Here is a 24,655-nt window from a genome sequence, read left to right on the forward strand (position 1 = left end):
AATCTCAGCAGAGATTTTTCTTCTTGTTTTCTGATGAAGAGTGATTAATCTGAAATGGAAAATTATGTTATCAAGCTGACCCATAGCTCTCTTTAGGAGGCATAATATAGTTCTCTGTTACATTATGCACATTTCTGGTTTGTCTGACAGAACTTCTGTTTTTACTGTTGGATTGTATCGATTTTATTTATTTTAAATTATGCAAACTTATACTAAAAGATAAACAGGGATTAAAGCAGAGGAGACACTAAAATGTTGTGCAACTTTCAGAAAACTTTTTATTTTTTTTCTTCAAAGAATATATTCCTTTTGAAATATTTCTGGGCTTTTAACGTTATTAAGAGCCAGGCACTTCTGAGGAAGGTGTTGCCACATTGATGGCAGTGCCCTTCAATTAAACTGTGCATTTATACAGCTTATTTCATGCCATGTCTCCTCTGTCCTTGAGCTCAGGAAGGTTAGCTGGTACATGGGTGCTGTACCTCAAGGGGGAAGGCAGGGGTGGGGCTGAAGATGCAGAACTGGCCAGTGCAGCAGAAGAGGAGCATGGAAGGATTAGGAAGGTAATCTTGGACCTGGTCTCCTGGGAAGTGATAGAAGGATGATTATTTTCTCTGTGCTGCCTGAGAGCTCTCCTGTGCCAGGAGCTCTCGTGTTGGGGGCATCCAGGACAGTAAGGAGTAATGCTCAGTAGCGCTCTTTTTTCCCCCTTGTTATTCTCCTCCTTGTTTCATCTCCCTCCTCCCAAAATGTGTAGTTTGGGAAGGCCATAGTGCAAAGTAGATTCTTGTGGGAAAGTTGCAGTTACCTATCTTAATCTGATATATGCTGGGGACTGAGCTCTGGCTAGGGCTGGTGTGTCCTCAGCAGGAGAGAAGAGGGGAAGCAAAGCTCTCTCCATGCTCTGTTTGGATATGCCATTTATGAACATCAGCCCTTTAGTCTTTTATAGGTACTTCAGGTTCATCTCTCTCAAGTGATTGTGACCATTCCCTTGTTCACCTGGCTCATGGTCTCTGTTTTTATTCTTTATAACCATTCCTGGAAATCAGGCAGAGTCCAGAAGAGACAACTGCAGGAAGAGGTCACTCAGCTACACCCTGCCATTACAGCCCAAGCTGAGGTCTTGACATTTAAATTTGTGTATAATGATAAAGCCAAACAGCATCCTGTAATATGCTGGCAGAAGTATGAGAAGTATAAAGCACTCTTCAAAATGGCATTTGTATCCAGGGGGAAAATAAAGTAGGCACATGAGGTCTGGCAAGTTAAATACAGCAACACCACAAGACTGTAGAAAACACTGTTTGAAAGCAATTTTCAAAAGATAGTAAAGCTACAAATATTATTAATCCTTTTTTTTTTCCTGTTGCAGAAGGAACATGAAGCCTGCTAGAGAGACAGAAGATCAGTAGGGAATGAGACTGGAAGGGAGTTCAGAGATCACTTTGAAACAACCTAAAATTAATTTCTGCATCTAGCTACAGGTAAGAGGAACTTGGGAATGCTGGGCCCTGCTGTTTGTGAACAGAGAAGGGCTGGTGGGAGATGTGATGATTGGAGTCTATCTTGAGCATAGTAGTCTTGAAATGAGTTTTCAGTTCTTAAAAACTTCTACCTTGGACTTCCAGACTTTGGCCTGTTCAGGGGACTGGTTGAGACAGTCCCTTGGGAAGCAGTCCTGAGGGGCAAAGGGTGCAGGAAGGCTGGACATTCTTCAAGAAGAACATCTGAAAGGCACAGGAACAGGCCATCCCAGTATGATATAAGACAAGCCAGCAGGGAAGGAGACTGGCCTGGATGAACAGGGAGCTTCTGACTGAACTCAAGGGGGAAAAAAAAAATTACCAGCTTTGGAATAAGGGGGAAGTGGCTCAGGAGGATTACAAGGGTATCATTAGGTTATGCAGGGAGAAAGTTAGAAAGGCCAAAGACCCAGGTAGAATTTAATCTGGCAAGTGCCACAGGAGATAACAAAAATTTTTTTTCCAAATGCATTTATACTAGAGAGCCAAGGAGACTCTCCATCCTTTACCGGATAAGAGGGGAAACACTGCCACCAAGGATGAGGAAAAGGCTGACATACTTGATGACTTCTTTGCTTCAGTCTTTAACTGAAAGACCAGTTATTATCAGGGTGTCAAGCCCCCTGAGCTGGAAGATAGGGACAGGATAACCCCCTGTAGTCCAGGAGGAAACAGTGACCTGCTGCTCCACTTAAAAGTGCACAAGTCTACGGGGCTGGGTGGGATCCACTCAAGGAGACTGAGGGAGCAGGTGGACAAACTCACTGAGCTGCTCTCCATCATTTACTGGCAGCCCTTGTGAACTGGGAAAGTCCCAGAGGACTGGGGGTTAGCCAATGTGACACCCATCTACAAGAAGGCTGAAAGGAGGATCTGGAGAGCCACAGGCCCATGAGCCTGACCTTGATACCAAGGCAGACTATGGAACAGGTCATAGTGAGCGTGACCAACCAGGGGGCCAAGCCCAGCCAGCACATGTTCATGAGAGGCAGGTCCTCCTTGACAAACCTGAGCCCACAAATTTCCTACTAAGTGTAACAGCATTACTGACAGTTTTCCATTCATCTTGGGCTACTGCTTATTGTATTTAGGGAGGCTGAATTGAAACGTGATGATGCTGCCATGTCTGGCTACGTGCTTTTCTGTTTGTGATCATTACTTAGGTACATCATTGATATTTTCTATTGCAAATTAACAGAGTCTGTAGATATTTTTTTCTGGATAGCTTCAGTAAGATGCCATCACATCTGTGGTTGCTTTGTGTACAGTGATCTGGGAATCAGTGGCTGTTAAAACTGCCATATCATTTCTTCCCTCAATCTGTTTATTTTTTTGTAGAAACTTGCTAATCTCATTCTCTCTTTGCTGTGGCTTGCTTTTAATGCATCTTATCCCATAGAGTGTCTATCCAGTATTTCATTACAGCTATACAAGAGGGTGTTTATACTCTTTTCTTTTATTTCAGGAGAAAATTTAGTTCTAAATCCACTGTAAGTGAATTGGATCTTGCAGGGTTCATTCTGGAAAGGTGAAGTTGTGATTAATACAGAAGATACAGTTAAGACAGGTGCCATAAATGTCCTCTGCCTTCAGCTGCAGTATTTTATTGGTCTAATATACTACATTTACAATATTTGCTCTCTTCTTACCTCAAACATTCACACGTGCTCGGTCTGCCGTCCTCTCTGGGTTCAGGAGGAGGAGCTCTGAAGCTGTTGGTAAAATACTAAAAACTAATTCCCCTAAATACTATAGGGGAATTTGCTGGTGGATTCATCCCTGGTGGGCACCACTCTGTGTTTCTATTTCTAGCAGACTGATTAGTCACCTGCTGAATGCTGTTATTGTCAAGTCTCACCTCTTCTACTCTCATTAGTAATGTAAATCTGGAGAAAATGGAGATCTTCAGCTGCTTTCTGGTGGGTGCCCAAAATATTTCTCTCAGGCTGCTTGTGATAGATGATATTTATTGTTCCAGACCCTTAGCAGCTACCTGGGTATACAGCAGTATTTTGCTGGACCTTGTCCTCTCCTCTCTGTTTTATTACTGAATTTGTAGCAAATTTACAAATACCCCCTCCGGTGTTTTGCAGTTCCAATGTCCACACATTTGCCTGAAAGGACATCACTAAACTCAAGGGTATTTGGTTTGCTCCCCTGAACACAACAGGGGCTGGTGCAAACACTTTTTCCAAGGCTGACCAGAGCTGTGTTGCTGCGTTTGTGCTGGATGTACATTCAAACATAGCTTTTGTGTAGTTTAATGCCATAAAGGAGTTGAAGTCTTGATAAAAATACACAACAACAACAAGCAGTAAAAAAACAAAGAAAGAAGTGAAGCTATACTATGGTGTACTTTCATTTAGCCCGTGAAGACTGGATGTTCATGACAAATTCTGGCTGACCTCAGGTGTACCAGATCCTCCAGCCGGCCCCAGGTGTGACTCCTCCAGCGCTGGGTCCCTTGCCACCCTCTGCTTTGCTACCCCAGCAGAGCTTTCCTTAAACCCAGACGGGGATTTTTAGTGCCCAGAACTGCAGGAATGACAGTTGACTTGGCCACTAGAGGGCACAGCTATTGCTGGAAAATGCTGGGATCAACTAAAGCGTCTTGCCCAGTTTAAGATGCAAACCCACCTCTAGTTTCTCTGCATGTTCTGAGGGGCAACAAAGAATTACATTGCAAATCCATTTTATTTAGTAGTATATGATGTATCTATAGATACACATATATTTGCTAATAGCTAGATCATCCCTTTGCACCCTCTTTCCTGTAATGTCCTGCTAATTTGCATGCCTATCCAGCTTCATATGCTGAATCTCCTAATTACCTAGGTATTAGCTGTATCAATTAAATCCTAGAAGGGAAACAATAGCGAAGTCCTTATTCACATGCTCAGTTTATATTCTGTTTTTGAAACAACACCTGCATTTCTGCAATATGGACAACTATGGTTTTCCTATAATCGTCTGATCACCTCTGGCTAAAACACTTGTTTTTACTTGGTACACTAAGATTTAGGCCTGGTGGTTCTAAAACCTTCTACAGAACTCATACTCTGAGAATTACACAGGTCTACTATAATTATGTAAAAACAATTCTAATTGCTTTCCGTGCAAACTGAGAATGTTACATTTCATTCTCTGATATCACTAAATGCATGCCCTTAAAAAATTTTTACAGTTCATTTCTTGCCATTTGTTATCACTGTTTGAACTGTCATGAAGATCATATGATCTCTTATAAGAATATCACTCAATAATGCACACTTTTTCCTATTAGGAATAATTTGCCAGCTTTCAGGGACTTCTGAATATCTGCTGTTACAGTTCGGAAAGTAGAGGATTGCAGGAATGCAGGATGATTTTTGGCTTCATGTAAGTTGGTTTCCTGCACAATTCATGCTGTACCATCATTCAATCATTCAATTATCATCTAGTTTGGGTTGTTTCCCTTTCTTCCTGTCTGTGGTTTTGCTACCAAGGAAATACCAGTGAAGCACAGTTATTCATGTAGGGCAGGAAGTCACTTTGCTCAGAGCAGGCTGCACTGAACGCATGTGAGCATGTGCTGATCCAGCGGCAGCAGACTGGTGGCAGTCCTTGCATGGTGGAGTTACAAGATCATCTGCAGAGGCAGCCCTGTGTTTGTTTCCTTTGTTTTATCCCTTCTGTGCTTGGAACAAGGGATCCTTAATGGTATTTCAATTTCAGCCTTTACCTTGTGCAGTGAGGTGTCCCTGTGCATTTTGCAATTCTTGTTTGGACACATTTTTTGTTTGTTACTTTCAAGCCCTGTATTGGTTAACTTGGCTTTTAAATTTAGTAAGCAAGGCCATGAAAATGATAGGCAGTATTTTGCTGGAAAGCATCTGGGCAGAAAAGGGCCTGGTGGTTCCCTGGACCAGAAGCCAGCAGATGGCCCCACAGCCTGTGGAGCATGGCCTGCAAGGTCATGGGGAGTGATCCTCGCCCATCACTCAGCACTGGTGAGACACACCTGGGGTGGGTGCTGCTTCTGGGATCCCGGGATGAGTGAGCCGTGTCCGTACTGCAGCAGATCCAGCAAAGGGCCACTAAGGTGAGAAGGGGACTGGAGCACACGGTGCGTGAGGGGAGGCTGGGAGAGCTCTGCTGACTTTTCTTGGACTAGAGCCGGCTGGGGTGTCTGGTCAGGGTGTGCAAACACCTGACTGAAGGCGGGTGGGTAAAGGACACAAGCAAGACTCTCCTCTGTTCAATGCAGAGATGGGAGGAGACACAGTGGGCACAAATTGAGCTGTGGGAAGCTAGAATGAAAGGAATGGAGGTGAAACACTGGATCGGGTAGCCCAGAGCGGTTCTGCAGTCTCTGTGCTGGGACAAGGATGGTCATGAGTCCATCCATGGTGCTGCTGTGCATGGAAGGATCTGGGGAGAGGAGAGGGGTGTGGGACGCTACAGAGCAATATTTCTTTCAGGCAGCTGAGGGGGAATTGCAGTAAACCCTACATTTAGTGGCTGCACTGATAAAGGTGGGATTTGATTTTATGAATGTGCCAGCGTGTCTCGTGCAAGGGAAAGTCAGCCAGCCTTGATCACAGGGGCAAGGGGGAAGAGTCATAGAATGAGGGACACCTGAACGTGGTGGCAAAGTCCTTCAGTGAGGTCCCTGGCTTATTAGGGAGTATTCCCTAATGAATGAGTGAAGTGTTTGGTCCAAAGAGTGTGTTTCCAAAGGAGCATTCCGTACTTTGGCCTAGGGGTGGGAGCAGGCAGCCCTATGGAAGGGTCAGCTCAGTTACTGTGGCAGCCCCAGAAGCAGCGCGAGCACTGGGAATTCTTAGCAAAGGAGAAGAAAACAAAACCAGCCATTTTCCTGCCACAGTCTAAAGTATCCCAACAGTGGGGTTTCAATTTCCTCTTTTTTTTCTTTTTTTATTACTTTATAACTAACAGTTTGTTCGCAGTGGCTCTGTGTGACCTTTGTATCACCTACTCAGTACAGATGAATGATGTCACATCCTCCCCGTTTTTTTTCCACCTGTGCTCGGACTCCATTTCTCACCCTTCCTTTTTAGAAGAAGGAAGTGCCAGACCGTAGAGCTGTAGGCATGCTCATAGACTTTAATGTCTTAAATATCTTTTCCAGCTGAGCAGGGAATTCTGTGGTTTCTTGAAAGCAGGGACAGGTGAGTTTCCGGCCTTCTCTACAGCTCTATCTCTGTCCCACCAAGCTTGTGCCACATTGTCTTCTACAGCTTAAAAAGTGATTTACAGGGTTCAGCAAGGTGGGGTGTGGAGAGTGGAGTGGTAGGTCTGTAAAAGGGTGGGTTGGTATTTGCTGCCTGTAGCACTGGCAGCACACGCTGGCATTTCTGTGTGGGAGGAGAAAACCTTCTGGGGATCCAGAACCGATCATCTGTGTATCGGCTTCCTCTCCTCTGTTGCCCAAGTCCCAGTGCATCTGACAAGCCATTTTCAGGGCACATGAGAAGCTCCATATGTGACCCCCACACAGTGATCAAGGGGAAAATGAGTTTTGTCATCAGGATTGTGCCAGCTGGGTTCTTTGTCCTGTTCCCTGCTTGATTGGTTTCCTCCTGCCAGAGTTTCTTGAATACGTGTTTTATGTTCAGAATGACGGCAAGTTCTAGAGGGCAACAGATGAGGTCTCTAATGGTGTTCCCAGGGTTTGTTTTGCACTGCGGTGAAGGTGGGACACACCTGTGAAGAAAGACTCATACTGTGATGCCTCGTCTGTCAGGTTTTCTCTTTCCTTCCCTTCAGGGTGTCTCAGGAGAGCAGGCTCTGGCTGGAGAGAGAATGCTCAGGATGCCCAGCTGCCTCCTAAAGCTGACCAGGGTGGTGCTGAGCCACAAGCCCTGGGCACTGTTTATCCTCATCTTTATATTCGTATCCTTCGCCTACATCAAGTTGCACTTGGGCATCTGGGAGGACCTAAAGAGCAGAGGCCACCCCTACGGCTTGTCAGCTGAAATCAGCTGTGCTCACTATGTGCCTTCTTCCCTCAACATTGCTGCTGGGCCCTCTCCTTCCACAGGGAATGTGTTTTTTGTGGAGACATCAGAGCAAACTACCCCAAGTTACCTGTTCTCATGCTCTGTGGAGTCAGCAGCCAGGGCACACCCTGGGTCAAGAGTCAAGGTGCTCATGAAAGGTGTGGCCAAAGGGAACACCTCCTTATCCAAGCACTGGGCTTTCTCCTTGCTGAGCTGCTTCCCCAACGTGGAAATCCAGCCCCTGGACTTGACAGAGCTCTTTTCTGGAACGCCTCTGGCACAGTGGTACTTGTGGCCTCTGAGGCACTGGGAGCCTCATTATTTTGCCGTCCTGTCTGATGCCTGCAGGATTGTCCTCATGTGGAAATTTGGTGGCATCTACCTGGATACAGACTTCATTGTGCTTAAGAACTTGCAGAACCTCACCAATGCCCTTGGGATCCAGAGTGAAGACGTACTGAATGGGGCTTTTCTGTCCTTTAAGCCCAAGCACGAGTTCATGGAACTTTGCATGCAGGACTTTGTGCAGAACTACAATGGCTGGGTCTGGGGGCGCCAGGGCCCAGAGCTCCTAACTCGTGTCTTCAAGAAATGGTGCTCCCTCAGAACTATCAAGACCATGAGCTGCAAAGGTGTGAGTGCTCTTGCCCCAGAAGCTGTGTATCCTATTCCCTGGCAGGACTGGAAGAAGCTGTTTGAGGCAGGCAGTACCTTGGAGCTTCACAAACTCCTTGAGCACACCTATGCAGTGCACATATGGAACAAACTGAGCCACGGGACCAAGTTAGAGATCCCATCCCAGGCTCCGCTGGCTCAGCTCTATTCCCAGTTCTGCCCCGCCACCTATGCAAAGATGAAACAGGACTCTGAAGAGTGGGCAAGGCGTGCAGTGTGACCTGTGGGCCCTTGGCTGCAGGGATGCTCCCCAGACTGAAGGAAGCCGAGTGCCTTTGACCTTCCCCAGAGTTGCTTTCTAGACCCCAGCTCAGGTTTTCTGTGTGACGCCTCTGTGCTTTTGTACCATTCCTGATACCTGCCTCAGATCCTTTGTGTTTCATTTACATTTACAGCAGAACCTGTACGTTCCTTTCACTGGAATATTGAGCCCCTTGCGGACGTCCAGAGGGAGACATGTCCGCATCAGTCAAAGGACCAAGTCCAGGACTCAGACCAGTGTCCCCAGCGACAAAAATAAGATCACAGAAGCATGTGAAGGTTGGAAAAGACCTCCAAGATCACTGAGTCCAACCTTTAATTCAGTATCACCACACCCACTAGTCATTATCCCAAAGTGCCCTGTGTACTCATTTTTTGGAGCACTTCCACGGATGGTGACTCCACCACTTCCCCGGGGAGCTTGTGGCACACAGTGCTGAAGCATGCTGACATTTTTCCTCACATCCAAGCTGAACCTACCTTGGTGCAGGGAGTGCTGCATCCAGCCCTGGGATCCAGCACAGGAAGGACAGGGAGCTGCTGGAGCCAGTCCAGAGCAGGGACACCAAGGGGAGCAGAGGGATGGAGCAGCTCTGCTGGGAGGAAAGGCTGAGGGAACTGGGATTGTTCAGCCTGGAGAAGGGAAGGCTTTGGGGTGACCTCACTGTGGCCTTGCAGTGCCTGAAGGGAGCCCACAGGAAAGATGGAGAGAGACTCTTGACAAGGGGGAATGGCTTCACACTGACAGAGAGCAGGTTTAGATTGCATATGAGGCAGAAATTGTTCCCAGTGAGGGTGCTGAGGCCCTGGTGCACGTTGCCCAGAGAAGCTGTGGCTGCCCCATTCCTGGCAGTGTCCAAGGCCAGGCTGGATGGGACTCTGAGACACCTGGGATAATAGTGGAAGGTGTCCCTGCCCATGGCAGGGAGCCGTGGAACGAGATGATCTTTACCGTCCTTTCCAACCCAAACCCTTCTTTTCGTTTCCCCTCGTCCTGTCCCTTGTTCCCTGGGAGCAGAGCCTGACACCCCCCTGGCTGCACCCTCCTGTCAGGGAGCTGTAGAGAGTGAGAGGGTCCGCCCTGAGCCTCTTCTCCTCCCGGTTAAACACCCCCAGCTCCCTGAGCCGCTCCTCATCAGACTTGTGCTCCAGCCCCTTCCCCAGCTCCGTTCCCTTCCCCAGACTCACTCCAGCCCCTCAGTGTCCATCTTGCAGTGACAGGCCCAGAACAGGACACAGCACTTGGGGTGAGGCCTCACCAGTGCCCATGACAGGGGGACAGCCACTGCCCTGGTCCTGCTGGCCACACTGTTGCTGACCCAGCCCAGGAGCCATTGGCCTTCTTGCCCATCTGGGCACACGCTGTGGACCAGCAGCCCCAGGCCCTTTCCTCTGGGGCTCCTTCCAGCCACTCTTCCCCAGCCTGGAGCTGCTGGGGGTTGTTGTGACCCAGGGGCAGGACCCCGCACTTGGCCTTGTTGAACCTCAAAGATATGAAACAGGACTGGCCCTGAAAGTGGGCCCTGGGGCACAGCACCAGTGACCCACTGCCAGCTGGATTAACTCCTCCACCACTCTCTGTGCTTGGCCATCCAGGCAGCTTTTCCTCAGCAAACGGGGAACCTGCTAAAGCCGTGGGCTGCCAGCACAATGCTCTCCAGGAGAACACTGTGGGAGACAGTGATCAAAGGCTTTACTGAAGGCCCAGGTACACGACACCCATAGCCTTTCCCCATCCATTAGGTTTTCATAGGAGGAGATTGGGTCAGCCAAGCAGGACCTGCTTGAACCCATGCTGACTGGGCCTGATGCCCCAGTGGTGCAGCACACATCGTGTGATTGCACTCAAGGTAATCTCTTCCATGCCCTTCCCTGGCACTGAGGTCAGGCTAACAGGCCTGTGGTTCTCCCAGTTGTCCTTCCAAGCCTTCTCACAGATGGGTGTCACGTTGGCCCACGTCCAGTCACCCAGGAGCTCTCCAGTTAACCAGGACTGCTGATAAGCGATGGAGAGCGGAGTTTTGTGAGCTGCTTCACCAGCTCCCTCCATAGCCTTAGGAGGAAGGATGGCATCTCCCTAGACTTGTGCATGTCTAGGCAGCACAGCAGCTCACTAACAGCTTCCTCCTGCAGTGTGGGGACTTCATTCTGCTCCCTGTTTCTGTCTTCCAGCTCAGCGGGCTGGATATCCTGAGGATAACTGGGCTTTTGGTTAAAGGCTGAGGTCAAGAAGGCATTGAGTACCTCAGCCCTTTCCTCATCCCTGGAGGCAATGTTCCCACCCCAGCATGCAATAAAGGATGGAGAATCTCCTTGGTCTCCTTTTGTTATTAAGGTGTTTGAAAAGCATTTTTTTCTGAACTTTTATGATGGGGGCAGATTGACTTCTAGCTGGAGTTTTACTTTTCTCGTTTTCTCTCTGGTTAAGCTCATGACATCCTTGTAGTCTTGCTGAGTTGCCTGCCCCTTCTTCCAGAGCTGCTAAACTCTCTGTTCTTCCCTGAATCCCAGTGGAAGTTTGCTGTTCAGCCAGGCCAGCCTTCCCTGAACCAGTTTACAGCACACTGGGAAGAGCTCCTACTCTGCCTATAAGACCTCCTTCCTGAGGAATGTCCAGCCTTCCTGGGCCCCTTGGCCCCTCAGGACTGCTTCCCAAGGGATTCTCTCAACCAGTGTCCTGAACAGACCAAAGCCTGTCCTCCAGAAGTCCAAGGTGCTGACCCCTTTCCTTCCTTCCTTCCACCCTCCCTCCCTTCACGGAGAATTGAAACCAAATCATGTCGAGGTCACTGTGCCCAAGACGGCCTCTGGCAACCCCACCTCCAATCAGTGCTCCTCTGTTTGCAAAGTGCACATCCCATGGGACACCTCCCCTGCCGGGCTCGCCTGCCAGTTGTATCAGGAAGTTCTCTTCCGCATGCTCCAGGGACCTCCTAGAGTGTCTCCTGTCTGCTGGGTTGGATTCCAGCAGACACCTGGTAAGTAGAAGATGACACTGAGAATGTAGGCAGTGGATGATGGGGGGTCATCCATCTACCCCTTAGGCAAGTCCTTGCTCACCACTCAGCACTGGTGAGACACACCTGGGGTGGGTGCTGCTTCTGGGATCCCGGGATGAGTGAGCCGTGTCCGTACTGCAGCAGATCCAGCAAAGGGCCACTAAGGTGAGAAGGGGACTGGAGCACACGGTGCGTGAGGGGAGGCTGGGAGAGCTCTGCTGACTTTTCTTGGACTAGAGCCGGCTGGGGTGTCTGGTCAGGGTGTGCAAACACCTGACTGAAGGCGGGTGGGTAAAGGACACAAGCAAGACTCTCCTCTGTTCAATGCAGAGATGGGAGGAGACACAGTGGGCACAAACTGAGCTGTGGGAAGCTAGAATGAAAGGAATGGAGGTGAAACACTAGATCGGGTAGCCCAGAGCGGTTCTGCAGTCTCTGTGTTGGGACAAGGATGGTCACGAGTCCATCCATGGTGCTGCTGTGCATGGAAGGATCTGGGGAGAGGAGAGGGGTGTGGGACGCTACAGAGCAATATTTCTTTCAGGCAGCTGAGGGGGAATTGCAGTAAACCCTACATTTAGTGGCTGCACTGATAAAGGTGGGATTTGATTTTATGAATGTGCCAGCGTGTCTCGTGCAAGGGAAAGTCAGCCAGCCTTGATCACAGGGGCAAGGGGGAACGGTCATAGAATGAGGGACACCTGAACGTGGTGGCAAAGTCCTTCAGTGAGGTCCCTGGCTTATTAGGGAGTATTCCCTAATGAATGAGTGAACTATTTGGTCCAAAGAGTATGTTTCCAAAGGAGCATTCCGTACTTTGGCCTTGGGGTGGGAGCAGGCAGCTCTATGGAAGGGTCAGCTCAGTTACTGTGGCAGCCCCAGAAGCAGCGCGAGCACTGGGAATTCTTAGCAAAGGAGAAGAAAACAAAACCAGCCGTTTTCCTGCCACAGTCTAAAGTGTAGTGGCAATGGGGTCTGAATTTCCGCCGTTTTTTTCACTATTTCTTTATGATTATATTGGTCCTTTGCAGGACTACGTACATGCTCTTTATGAGCTACTCACTGGCTCAATGCGTGATGTCACATCCTTCTTTATTGTCTTTTTCCACGTATTCAGACTTTTTCTCTCTTCATTTCAGAAGAAGGAAGTGCCAGACCATAGAGTTGCAGGCACTCTCACAGACCCCAACCTCTTAAAACTCTTCTCCAGCTGAGCAGTGTATTCTGACGTGTCTTGAAGTCAGGGACCGGTGAGTAGTGTTTGCAGTTTCTATGGAATGGTGCTTGTGATTTCAGAGGAAGAGGGAGAGCCAGGCTTCCTGTGTTTGTTTTGTCAAAGAAATGCACTGGCTAATGCAGTGTCTAAAGCATTGTCTTACCTGCTCCACAAGCAGAAATGTATTTCTGACTTCACAGAGATGTGACGGTAGTAAAGTTCTGTCTTTTGCTCAAAATGCGCCAGTAACATTGAACCTTGCTTGTGGTTAGGTTAGAGTGGCGCTTTCCTGCCCCTCTAGGGCACAGGAACTTCCCCCCAAGCCTCTACCGCTTTCTCTTCTTGCGCCTGCAAGGCAAACAATGATTTACAGGGTTCAACCGCTGCAGTGTGGAGGGTGGGGAATGGAAAGGGTCTGTAAAAGACAGGGTGGGTTGGTTTTTGCTGCCTACAACACCGGCAGCACACGCTGGCATTTCTGTGCAGGAGGAGAAAACCTTCTGGGGATCCAGAGCTGATGCTTTGTCTGTCGGCTGCCTCTCCTCTGTCCCCCGGCCCCAGTGCCTGGTGCACACTGGTGGCTCCATGCTCTGACATTTGGATGCCTCCCAGGGTGGCTGACAAGTCGTTAATGGCCACGGGGAAGCTCCGTATGTGACACAGGCACAGTGATCGAGGGGCAGTGACAAATGGGGCTGTGTCAGCTGGGTTCTCTATCCCATTCCCTGCCTCTTTGCTTACAGCTGTTGGATTAAAGCTTTTCCTGTTTCCCAAACCTTTCTGTCCTGGAGCGTGGGGCTTTGGAGATGGAGCTCAGGGAGGCAGGAGAAATGATGGAATCCTTTAGGATGGAAGGGACCTTTGAGACGCCTGGCTCCAGCCCCAAAGCTCTCTCTGCCCAGTCCACCAGTAAGCCTAAGTGCCACACCTACACGTCTGTCAAATACCTCCAGGGATGGTGGCTCCACCACTTTCCCGGGCAGCCTCTGCCAAGGCCTGGTAACTCTTCCAGGAGTAAAATTCTGAGTAATGTCCACTCTAACCTCCCTTGGCACAACTTGAGGCCATTTCCTCTGGTCCTTAATGCCACAACCTTCCTCTCTGCTTCTTCATGTGCTCTTGCCCGTGGGCCTTCGGGGCTCGGTTGTGGGCACGGGAGGTGCTGCTTCTACTGCCCTTCACTTTAAGGAGAGGCAAGGGCAGCAGTGCTGATGCTAACGCTGAGGATGGAGCTAGACTGACTTATCTGTTTGTTGCTGCCTCATTAATAATCTCTTCCTCTCCATCCCTCCCTTTTGCCAGAAGAAGAGAGGAAGTAAGGGTAGGAGGGATTGCCTGTCCACCACCAGGATCCACTGGCAGAGCTGAGCAGGTCAGAGCCAGCGTGGCCCGTGCAGGGTTGGGAAGCAGCCTTGGAACTCCCTTTACTAAGGCAGTTCTTGTCCTTCTTTGTCTGCATCTGCCTCCAGAGCTGCCTTGTATCCATTCCTTTCCCACTCTCCATCCATCCTGCCAGGCTATAATGCCATGAACAATGAGCCAGGCTCTCAGCAGTGGGGCAGGTGGTTGGTTTAGAAAGGCAGCAGCTGCCAGGTCAGCAACCTGGGAGACTGAGGCTTGTGTTTGCTTTGGGGGAAGAGCACGCTGTGTATCAGGAGAAAACAAGTCCCCTCACGACCAACACCTGTCCCTGGGCAGTGTCTGTTGGCAGGGCTCCAGGAGTGGTCATAAGGAGCATTCCTATTTCCTCCTGCCAGGGGCTTTGTGTACGTGTCCCATGTCTCGTGTTCACAGGGACCTGAAGTTCTAGAGGTGACAGATGAGGTCTCTAATGGTGTTCCCAGGGTTTGTTGTGCACTGGGGTGAAGGTGGGACACACTTGTGAAGGAAGGCTCATACTGTGCTGCCTCGCCTGTCAGGGTTTTTCTCTTCTTTCCTTCCTTTCAGATCATGATGGCTGTCTCGGGAGAGCAGGCTCCGGCTGGAGAGAGAATGCTCAGGATGCCCAGCTGCCTCCTAAAGCTGACCAGGGTGGTGCTGAGCCACAAGCCCTGGGCTCTGTTTATCCTCATCGTTGCATTCGTATCCTTTGTCTACCACAAGTTGCACTGGGGCATCTGGGAGGACCCAAACAGCAGAGGCCACCCCTACGGCTTGTCAGATGAAATCAGCTGTGCTCACTATGTGCCTTCTTCCCTCAACATTGCTGCTGGGCCCTCTCCTTCCACAGGGAATGTGTTTTTTGTGGAGACATCAGAGCAAACTACCCCAAGTTACCTGTTCTCATGCTCTGTGGAGTCAGCAGCCAGGGCACACCCTGGGTCAAGGGTCACGGTCCTCATGAAAGGCATGGCCAAAGGGAACACCTCCTTATCCAAGCACTGGGCTTTCTCCTTGCTGAGCTGCTTCCCCAACGTGGAAATCCAGCCCCTGGACTTGACAGAGCTCTTTTCTGGAACGCCTCTGGCACAGTGGTACTTGCAGCCGCAGCGCTACCAGGAGCCTCATTTTTTAGCCGTCCTGTCTGATGCCTGCAGGATTGTCCTCATGTGGAAATTTGGTGGCATCTACCTGGATACAGACTTCATTGTGCTTAAGAACTTGCAGAACCTCACCAATGCCCTTGGGATCCAGAGTGAAGACGTACTGAATGGGGCTTTTCTGTCCTTTAAGCCCAAGCACGAGTTCATGGAACTTTGCATGCAGGACTTTGTGCAGAACTACAATGGCTGGGTCTGGGGACACCAGGGCCCAGAGCTTCTATCTCGTGTCTTCAAGAAATGGTGCTCCCTCAGAACTATCAAGACCATGAGCTGCAAAGGTGTGAGTGCTCTTGCCCCAGAAGCTGTGTATCCTATTCCCTGGCAGGACTGGAAGAAGCTGTTTGAGGCAGTCAGTGCCTTGGAGCTTCACAAACTCCTTGAGCACACCTATGCAGTGCACATATGGAACAAACTGAGCCACGGGACCAAGTTAGAGATCCCATCCCAGGCTCTGCTGGCTCAGCTCTATTCCCAGTTCTGCCCCGCCACCTATGCAAAGATGAAACAGGACTCTGAAGAGTGGGCAAGGCGTGCAGTGTGACCTGTGGGCCCTTGGCTGCAGGGATGCTCCCCAGACTGAAGGAAGCCGAGTGCCTTTGACCTTCCCCAGAGTTGCTTTCTAGACCCCAGCTCAGGTTTTCTGTGTGACGCCTCTGTGCTTTTGTACCATTCCTGATACCTGCCTCAGATCCTTTGTGTTTCATTTACATTTACAGCAGAACCTGTACGTTCCTTTCACTGGAATATTGAGCCCCTTGCGGACGTCCAGAGGGAGACATGTCCGCATCAGTCAAAGGACCAAGTCCAGGACTCAGACCAGTGTCCCCAGCGACAAAAATAAGATAGCAGAAGCATGTGAAGGTTGGAAAAGACCTCCAAGATCATTGAGTCCAACCTTTAATTCAGTATCACCACACCCACTAGTCATTATCCTAAAGTGCCCTGTGTACTCTTTTTTTGGAGCTCTTCCACGGATGGTGACTCCACCACTTCCCCGGGGAGCTTGTGGCACACAGTGCTGAAGCATGCTGACATTTTTCCTCACATCCAAGCTGAACCTACCTTGGTGCAGGGAGTGCTGCATCCAGCCCTGGGATCCAGCACAGGAAGGACAGGGAGCTGCTGGAGCCAGTCCAGAGCAGGGACACCAAGGGGAGCAGAGGGATGGAGCAGCTCTGCTGGGAGGAAAGGCTGAGGGAACTGGGATTGTTCAGCCTGGAGAAGGGAAGGCTTTGGGGTGACCTCACTGTGGCCTTGCAGTGCCTGAAGGGAGCCCACAGGAAAGATGGAGAGAGACTCTTGACAAGGGGGAATGGCTTCACACTGACAGAGAGCAGGTTTAGATTGCATATGAGGCAGAAATTGTTCCCAGTGAGGGTGCTGAGGCCCTGGTGCACGTTGCCCAGAGAAGCTGTGGCTGCCCCATTCCTGGCAGTGTCCAAGGCCAGGCTGGATGGGACTCTGAGACACCTGGGATAATAGTGGAAGGTGTCCCTGCCCATGGCAGGGAGCCGTGGAACGAGATGATCTTTACCGTCCTTTCCAACCCAAACCCTTCTTTTCGTTTCCCCTCGTCCTGTCCCTTGTTCCCTGGGAGCAGAGCCTGACCCCCCCCGGCTGCCCCCTCCTGTCAGGGAGCTGTAGAGAGTGAGAGGGTCCGCCCTGAGCCTCTTCTCCTCCCGGTTAAACACCCCCAGCTCCCTGAGCCGCTCCTCATCAGACTTGTGCTCCAGCCCCTTCCCCAGCTCCGTTCCCTTCCCCAGACTCACTCCAGCCCCTCAGTGTCCATCTTGCAGTGACAGGCCCAGAACAGGACACAGCACTTGGGGTGAGGCCTCACCAGTGCCCATGACAGGGGGACAGCCACTGCCCTGGTCCTGCTGGCCACACTGTTGCTGACCCAGCCCAGGAGCCATTGGCCTTCTTGCCCATCTGGGCACACGCTGTGGACCAGCAGCCCCAGGCCCTTTCCTCTGGGGCTCCTTCCAGCCACTCTTCCCCAGCCTGGAGCTGCTGGGGGTTGTTGTGACCCAGGGGCAGGACCCCGCACTTGGCCTTGTTGAACCTCAAAGATATGAAACAGGACTGGCCCTGAAAGTGGGCCCTGGGGCACAGCACCAGTGACCCACTGCCAGCTGGATTAACTCCTCCACCACTCTCTGTGCTTGGCCATCCAGGCAGCTTTTCCTCAGCAAACGGGGAACCTGTTAAAGCCGTGGGCTGCCAGCACAATGCTCTCCAGGAGAACACTGTGGGAGACAGTGATCAAAGGCTTTACTGAAGGCCCAGGTACACGACACCCACAGCCTTTCCCCATCCATTAGGTGTTCATAGGAGGAGATTGGGTCAGCCAAGCAGGACCTGCTTGAACCCATGCTGACTGGGCCTGATGCCCCAGTGGTGCAGCACACATCGTGTGATTGCACTCAAGGTAATCTGTTCCATGCCCTTCCCTGGCACTGAGGTCAGGCTAACAGGCCTGTGGTTCTCCCAGTTGTCCTTCCAAGCCTTCTCACAGATGGGTGTCACGTTGGCCCACGTCCAGTCACCCAGGAGCTCTCCAGTTAACCAGGACTGCTGATAAGCGATGGAGAGCGGAGTTTTGTGAGCTGCTTCACCAGCTCCCTCCATAGCCTTAGGAGGAAGGATGGCATCTCCCTAGACTTGTGCATGTCTAGGCAGCACAGCAGCTCACTAACAGCTTCCTCCTGCAGTGTGGGGACTTCATTCTGCTCCCTGTTTCTGTCTTCCAGCTCAGCGGGCTGGATATCCTGAGGATAACTGGGCTTTTGGTTAAAGGCTGAGGTCAAGAAGGCATTGAGTACCTCAGCCCTTTCCTCATCCCTGGAGGCAATGTTCCCACCCCAGCATGCAATAAAGGATGGAGAATCTCCTTGGTCTCCTTTTGTTATTAAGGTGTTTGAAAAGCATTTTTTTCTGAACTTTTATGATGGGGGCAGATTGACTTCTAGCTGGAGTTTTACTTTTCTCGTTTTCTCTCTGGTTAAGCTCATGACATCCTTGTAGTCTTGCTGAGTTGCCTGCCCCTTCTTCCAGAGCTGCTAAACTCTCTGTTCTTCCCTGAATCCCAGTGGAAGTTTGCTGTTCAGCCAGGCCAGCCTTCCCTGAACCAGTTTACAGCACACTGGGAAGAGCTCCTACTCTGCCTATAAGACCTCCTTCCTGAGGAATGTCCAGCCTTCCTGGGCCCCTTGGCCCCTCAGGACTGCTTCCCAAGGGATTCTCTCAACCAGTGTCCTGAACAGACCAAAGCCTGTCCTCCAGAAGTCCAAGGTGCTGACCCCTTTCCTTCCTTCCTTCCACCCTCCCTCCCTTCACGGAGAATTGAAACCAAATCATGTCGAGGTCACTGTGCCCAAGACGGCCTCTGGCAACCCCACCTCCAATCAGTGCTCCTCTGTTTGCAAAGTGCACATCCCATGGGACACCTCCCCTGCCGGGCTCGCCTGCCAGTTGTATCAGGAAGTTCTCTTCCGCATGCTCCAGGGACCTCCTAGAGTGTCTCCTGTCTGCTGGGTTGGATTCCAGCAGACACCTGGTAAGTAGAAGATGACACTGAGAATGTAGGCAGTGGATGATGGGGGGTCATCCATCTACCCCTTAGGCAAGTCCTTGCTCACCACTCAGCACTGGTGAGACACACCTGGGGTGGGTGCTGCTTCTGGGATCCCGGGATGAGTGAGCCGTGTCCGTACTGCAGCAGATCCAGCAAAGGGCCACTAAGGTGAGAAGGGGACTGGAGCACACGGTGCGTGAGGGGAGGCTGGGAGAGCTCTGCTGACTTTTCTTGGACTAGAGCCGGCTGGGGTGTCTGGTCAGGGTGTGCAAACACCTGACTGAAGGCGGGTGGGTAAAGGACACAAGCAAGACTCTCCTCTGTTCAATGCAGAGATGGGAGGAGACACAGTGGGCACAAACTGAGCTGTGGGAAGCTAGAATGAAAGGAATGGAGGTGAAACACTAGATCGGGTAGCCCAGAGCGGTTCTGCAGTCTCTGTGTTGGGACAAGGATGGTCACGAGTCCATCCATGGTGCTGCTGTGCATGGAAGGATCTGGGGAGAGGAGAGGGGTGTGGGACGCTACAGAGCAATATTTCTTTCAGGCAGCTGAGGGGGAATTGCAGTAAACCCTACATTTAGTGGCTGCACTGATAAAGGTGGGATTTGATTTTATGAATGTGCCAGCGTGTCTCGTGCAAGGGAAAGTCAGCCAGCCTTGATCACAGGGGCAAGGGGGAACGGTCATAGAATGAGGGACACCTGAACGTGGTGGCAAAGTCCTTCAGTGAGGTCCCTGGCTTATTAGGGAGTATTCCCTAATGAATGAGTGAACTATTTGGTCCAAAGAGTATGTTTCCAAAGGAGCATTCCGTACTTTGGCCTTGGGGTGGGAGCAGGCAGCTCTATGGAAGGGTCAGCTCAGTTACTGTGGCAGCCCCAGAAGCAGCGCGAGCACTGGGAATTCTTAGCAAAGGAGAAGAAAACAAAACCAGCCATTTTCCTGCCACAGTCTAAAGTGTAGTGGCAATGGGGTCTGAATTTCCGCCGTTTTTTTCACTATTTCTTTATGATTATATTGGTCCTTTGCAGGACTACGTACATGCTCTTTATGAGCTACTCACTGGCTCAATGCGTGATGTCACATCCTTCTTTATTGTCTTTTTCCACGTATTCAGACTTTTTCTCTCTTCATTTCAGAAGAAGGAAGTGCCAGACCATAGAGTTGCAGGCACTCTCACAGACCCCAACCTCTTAAAACTCTTCTCCAGCTGAGCAGTGTATTCTGACGTGTCTTGAAGTCAGGGACCGGTGAGTAGTGTTTGCAGTTTCTATGGAATGGTGCTTGTGATTTCAGAGGAAGAGGGAGAGCCAGGCTTCCTGTGTTTGTTTTGTCAAAGAAATGCACTGGCTAATGCAGTGTCTAAAGCATTGTCTTACCTGCTCCACAAGCAGAAATGTATTTCTGACTTCACAGAGATGTGACGGTAGTAAAGTTCTGTCTTTTGCTCAAAATGCGCCAGTAACATTGAACCTTGCTTGTGGTTAGGTTAGAGTGGCGCTTTCCTGCCCCTCTAGGGCACAGGAACTTCCCCCCAAGCCTCTACCGCTTTCTCTTCTTGCGCCTGCAAGGCAAACAATGATTTACAGGGTTCAACCGCTGCAGTGTGGAGGGTGGGGAATGGAAAGGGTCTGTAAAAGACAGGGTGGGTTGGTTTTTGCTGCCTACAACACCGGCAGCACACGCTGGCATTTCTGTGCAGGAGGAGAAAACCTTCTGGGGATCCAGAGCTGATGCTTTGTCTGTCGGCTGCCTCTCCTCTGTCCCCCGGCCCCAGTGCCTGGTGCACACTGGTGGCTCCATGCTCTGACATTTGGATGCCTCCCAGGGTGGCTGACAAGTCGTTAATGGCCACGGGGAAGCTCCGTATGTGACACAGGCACAGTGATCGAGGGGCAGTGACAAATGGGGCTGTGTCAGCTGGGTTCTCTATCCCATTCCCTGCCTCTTTGCTTACAGCTGTTGGATTAAAGCTTTTCCTGTTTCCCAAACCTTTCTGTCCTGGAGCGTGGGGCTTTGGAGATGGAGCTCAGGGAGGCAGGAGAAATGATGGAATCCTTTAGGATGGAAGGGACCTTTGAGACGCCTGGCTCCAGCCCCAAAGCTCTCTCTGCCCAGTCCACCAGTAAGCCTAAGTGCCACACCTACACGTCTGTCAAATACCTCCAGGGATGGTGGCTCCACCACTTTCCCGGGCAGCCTCTGCCAAGGCCTGGTAACTCTTCCAGGAGTAAAATTCTGAGTAATGTCCACTCTAACCTCCCTTGGCACAACTTGAGGCCATTTCCTCTGGTCCTTAATGCCACAACCTTCCTCTCTGCTTCTTCATGTGCTCTTGCCCGTGGGCCTTCGGGGCTCGGTTGTGGGCACGGGAGGTGCTGCTTCTACTGCCCTTCACTTTAAGGAGAGGCAAGGGCAGCAGTGCTGATGCTAACGCTGAGGATGGAGCTAGACTGACTTATCTGTTTGTTGCTGCCTCATTAATAATCTCTTCCTCTCCATCCCTCCCTTTTGCCAGAAGAAGAGAGGAAGTAAGGGTAGGAGGGATTGCCTGTCCACCACCAGGATCCACTGGCAGAGCTGAGCAGGTCAGAGCCAGCGTGGCCCGTGCAGGGTTGGGAAGCAGCCTTGGAACTCCCTTTACTAAGGCAGTTCTTGTCCTTCTTTGTCTGCATCTGCCTCCAGAGCTGCCTTGTATCCATTCCTTTCCCACTCTCCATCCATCCTGCCAGGCTATAATGCCATGAACAATGAGCCAGGCTCTCAGCAGTGGGGCAGGTGGTTGGTTTAGAAAGGCAGCAGCTGCCAGGTCAGCAACCTGGGAGACTGAGGCTTGTGTTTGCTTTGGGGGAAGAGCACGCTGTGTATCAGGAGAAAACAAGTCCCCTCACGACCAACACCTGTCCCTGGGCAGTGTCTGTTGGCAGGGCTCCAGGAGTGGTCATAAGGAGCATTCCTATTTCCTCCTGCCAGGGGCTTTGTGTACGTGTCCCATGTCTCGTGTTCACAGGGACCTGAAGTTCTAGAGGTGACAGATGAGGTCTCTAATGGTGTTCCCAGGGTTTGTTGTGCACTGGGGTGAAGGTGGGACACACTTGTGAAGGAAGGCTCATACTGTGCTGCCTCGCCTGTCAGGGTTTTTCTCTTCTTTCCTTCCTTTCAGATCATGATGGCTGTCTCGGGAGAGCAGGCTCCGGCTGGAGAGAGAATGCTCAGGATGCCCAGCTGCCTCCTAAAGCTGACCAGGGTGGTGCTGAGCCACAAGCCCTGGGCTCTGTTTATCCTCATCGTTGCATTCGTATCCTTTGTCTACCACAAGTTGCACTGGGGCATCTGGGAGGACCCAAACAGCAGAGGCCACCCCTACGGCTTGTCAGATGAAATCAGCTGTGCTCACTATGTGCCTTCTTCCCTCAACATTGCTGCTGGGCCCTCTCCTTCCACAGGGAATGTGTTTTTTGTGGAGACATCAGAGCAAACTACCCCAAGTTACCTGTTCTCATGCTCTGTGGAGTCAGCAGCCAGGGCACACCCTGGGTCAAGGGTCACGGTCCTCATGAAAGGCATGGCCAAAGGGAACACCTCCTTATCCAAGCACTGGGCTTTCTCCTTGCTGAGCTGCTTCCCCAACGTGGAAATCCAGCCCCTGGACTTGACAGAGCTCTTTTCTGGAACGCCTCTGGCACAGTGGTACTTGCAGCCTCAGCGCTACCAGGAGCCTCACATTTTAGCTGTCCTGTCTGATGCCTGCAGGATTGTCCTCATGTGGAAATTTGGTGGCATCTACCTGGATACAGACTTCATTGTGCTTAAGAACTTGCAGAACCTCACCAATGCCCTTGGGATCCAGAGTGAAGACGTACTGAATGGGGCCTTTCTGTCCTTTAAGCCCAAGCACGAGTTCATGGAACTTTGCATGCAGGACTTTGTGCAGAACTACAATGGCTGGGTCTGGGGGCGCCAGGGCCCAGAGCTCCTAACTCGTGTCTTCAAGAAATGGTGCTCCCTCAGAACTATCAAGACCATGAGCTGCAAAGGTGTGAGTGCTCTTGCCCCAGAAGCTGTGTATCCTATTCCGTGGCAGAACTGGAAGAAGCTGTTTGAGGCAGTCAGTGCCTTGGAGCTTCACAAACTCCTTGAGCACACCTATGCAGTGCACATATGGAACAAACTGAGCCACGGGACCAAGTTAGAGATCCCATCCCAGGCTCTGCTGGCTCAGCTCTATTCCCAGTTCTGCCCCGCCACCTATGCAAAGATGAAACAGGACTCTGAAGAGTGGGCAAGGCGTGCAGTGTGACCTGTGGGCCCTTGGCTGCAGGGATGCTCCCCAGACTGAAGGAAGCCGAGTGCCTTTGACCTTCCCCAGAGTTGCTTTCTAGACCCCAGCTCAGGTTTTCTGTGTGACGCCTCTGTGCTTTTGTACCATTCCTGATACCTGCCTCAGATCCTTTGTGTTTCAATGTACAGAAGAACATGTGTTCAGCCTCTCTTGCTGTCCTTCAGGGCCAGAGAAAGGTTTAACTTGCCCATCAGTGTCTCTCGGTTGTTCCTCTCCTAGTGTTCTCCAATGGCTCCTCCTTGTATCCCGGTCTGAGCAGCACATTGTGATGTTTCAACAGCTGTAGGAACCCCTGCCTTGCTCTCTATAGTATTTGAAAATTTCACGGAATATTCTGAGTTGGAAGACACCCATAATGATCATTGAATCCAACCCCTGTCCCTGCCAGGGGATGGGACACCCCAACAATCGTGCCCTGTGCATGAGAGCATTGTCCTTGGGGCTGTGTCCATTCCTGGGGGAGCCTGTTCAATGCCCCACCACCCTCTGGGGGAAGAACCTTTTCCTGATATCCAGCCTAACCCTCCCTGACACAGCTCCAGCCGTTCCCTCAGGTCCTGTCCCTGGTCACACAGAGCAGAGATCAGGGCCTGCCCCTCCTCTTCCCCAGGTGAGGAAGCTGCAGAACTGCTGTGAGCTCTGACCTCAGTCTCCTCCTCTCCAGCTGAACAGACCCAGTGCCCTCAGCTGCTCCTCGTATGGCTTCACCTCCAGGCCCTTCACCATCTTCATGTCCCTTCTTTGGACACTCTCTAACAGCTTTAGATCTTTCTTGTAATGTGGTACTCAAAACCACACACAATATTCAAGGTGAGGCTGCCCCAGCCCAGAGCAGAGCAGGACAATCCCTCCCTAGCCCGGCTGTCGATGCTGGGCCTGGTGCCCCCAGGACAGGGATGTCCCTCCTGGCTCCAGGCCACTGGTGACTCATGTCCAACTGGCCACTGACCAGGACCCTCAGGACCCTTTCCACAGCACTGCTCTCCAGCCCCTCATTCCCCAGTCTGTCTGTACATCCAGGGCTGTCCCATCCCAGGTGCAGAACCCAGCCCTTGTCTTTGTTAAACTTTACACAGTTGGTGATTGCCCAGCCCTGTCATTTTTCCAAGGCTCTCTGCAGGGCCTTTTTGCCCTCCAGGGAGTCAACAGCTCCTCCCAGTTTTGTATCATCTGCAAGCTTACTTAGTATCCCTTCCAGTCCTGCATTCAAGCTGTTTATGAGGATTTTTAAGAGAACTGGGCCTAAGATGGTGCCCTGTGGAACCCCACAGGTGACAGGCCGCCAGTCTGATGTCACCCCGGTTACTGTCACTTTTTGTGCTTGACCTGTGAGCAAGTTGCTCACCCATCACACGATGTGTTTATCCAGCTGCGGGCTGCACACTGAGATAGATGATATCCAAAGCTTTACTGAAATCCAAAAAGATTACATCTACTGACATTTCTTGATCAGATGGGCGGGTTACCTTAGTATGAAAAGAAATTAGTTTTGATAAGCACGATTTTCCTCT

The 24,655-nt window shown here is 50.9% G+C and overlaps 3 protein-coding genes across 7 annotated transcripts; all 3 read left to right on the forward strand.

Annotated features, from left to right (window-relative positions):
* The first annotated feature begins 1,407 nt into the window (after positions 1-1,407).
* LOC116443351 (lactosylceramide 4-alpha-galactosyltransferase-like) lies at positions 1,408-9,029 on the forward strand. Of its 2 annotated transcripts, none has more exons than XM_032107479.1 (2): positions 1,408-1,487; positions 7,296-9,029. In XM_032107479.1, the coding sequence occupies exon 2, from the start codon at positions 7,332-7,334 to the stop codon at positions 8,421-8,423; it is 1,092 nt and encodes a 363-aa protein (XP_031963370.1). In that variant the 5' UTR covers positions 1,408-1,487; positions 7,296-7,331; the 3' UTR covers positions 8,424-9,029. The 2 variants fall into 2 exon arrangements, with proteins under 2 accessions (XP_031963370.1, XP_031963369.1); XM_032107478.1 differs by lacking the exon at positions 1,408-1,487 and adding an exon at positions 6,577-6,697.
* Positions 1,410-16,369, forward strand: LOC116443350 (lactosylceramide 4-alpha-galactosyltransferase-like). 3 transcript variants are annotated; one of them, XM_032107477.1, is made up of 3 exons: positions 1,410-1,487; positions 12,603-12,713; positions 14,627-16,369. In XM_032107477.1, exon 3 carries the CDS (start codon positions 14,630-14,632, stop codon positions 15,761-15,763), a length of 1,134 nt encoding a protein of 377 aa, XP_031963368.1. In that variant the 5' UTR covers positions 1,410-1,487; positions 12,603-12,713; positions 14,627-14,629; the 3' UTR covers positions 15,764-16,369. The 3 variants fall into 3 exon arrangements, with proteins under 3 accessions (XP_031963368.1, XP_031963367.1, XP_031963365.1); XM_032107476.1 differs by lacking the exon at positions 1,410-1,487 and adding an exon at positions 9,469-11,442; XM_032107474.1 differs by lacking the exons at positions 1,410-1,487; positions 12,603-12,713 and adding an exon at positions 12,731-14,051.
* Positions 16,370-16,844: 475 nt separating this feature from the next.
* LOC116443432 (lactosylceramide 4-alpha-galactosyltransferase-like) lies at positions 16,845-23,689 on the forward strand. Of its 2 annotated transcripts, none has more exons than XM_032107609.1 (3): positions 16,845-18,781; positions 19,942-20,052; positions 21,966-23,689. In XM_032107609.1, exon 3 carries the CDS (start codon positions 21,969-21,971, stop codon positions 23,100-23,102), a length of 1,134 nt encoding a protein of 377 aa, XP_031963500.1. In that variant the 5' UTR covers positions 16,845-18,781; positions 19,942-20,052; positions 21,966-21,968; the 3' UTR covers positions 23,103-23,689. The 2 variants fall into 2 exon arrangements, with proteins under 2 accessions (XP_031963500.1, XP_031963501.1); XM_032107610.1 differs by lacking the exon at positions 16,845-18,781 and adding an exon at positions 21,321-21,390 and having other exon boundaries at positions 19,816-20,052.
* Positions 23,690-24,655: the final 966 nt, after the last annotated feature.

Source organism: Corvus moneduloides, chromosome 4 (genome assembly GCF_009650955.1).
Source record: "Corvus moneduloides isolate bCorMon1 chromosome 4, bCorMon1.pri, whole genome shotgun sequence".
Classification (NCBI taxonomy): domain Eukaryota; kingdom Metazoa; phylum Chordata; class Aves; order Passeriformes; family Corvidae; genus Corvus; species Corvus moneduloides.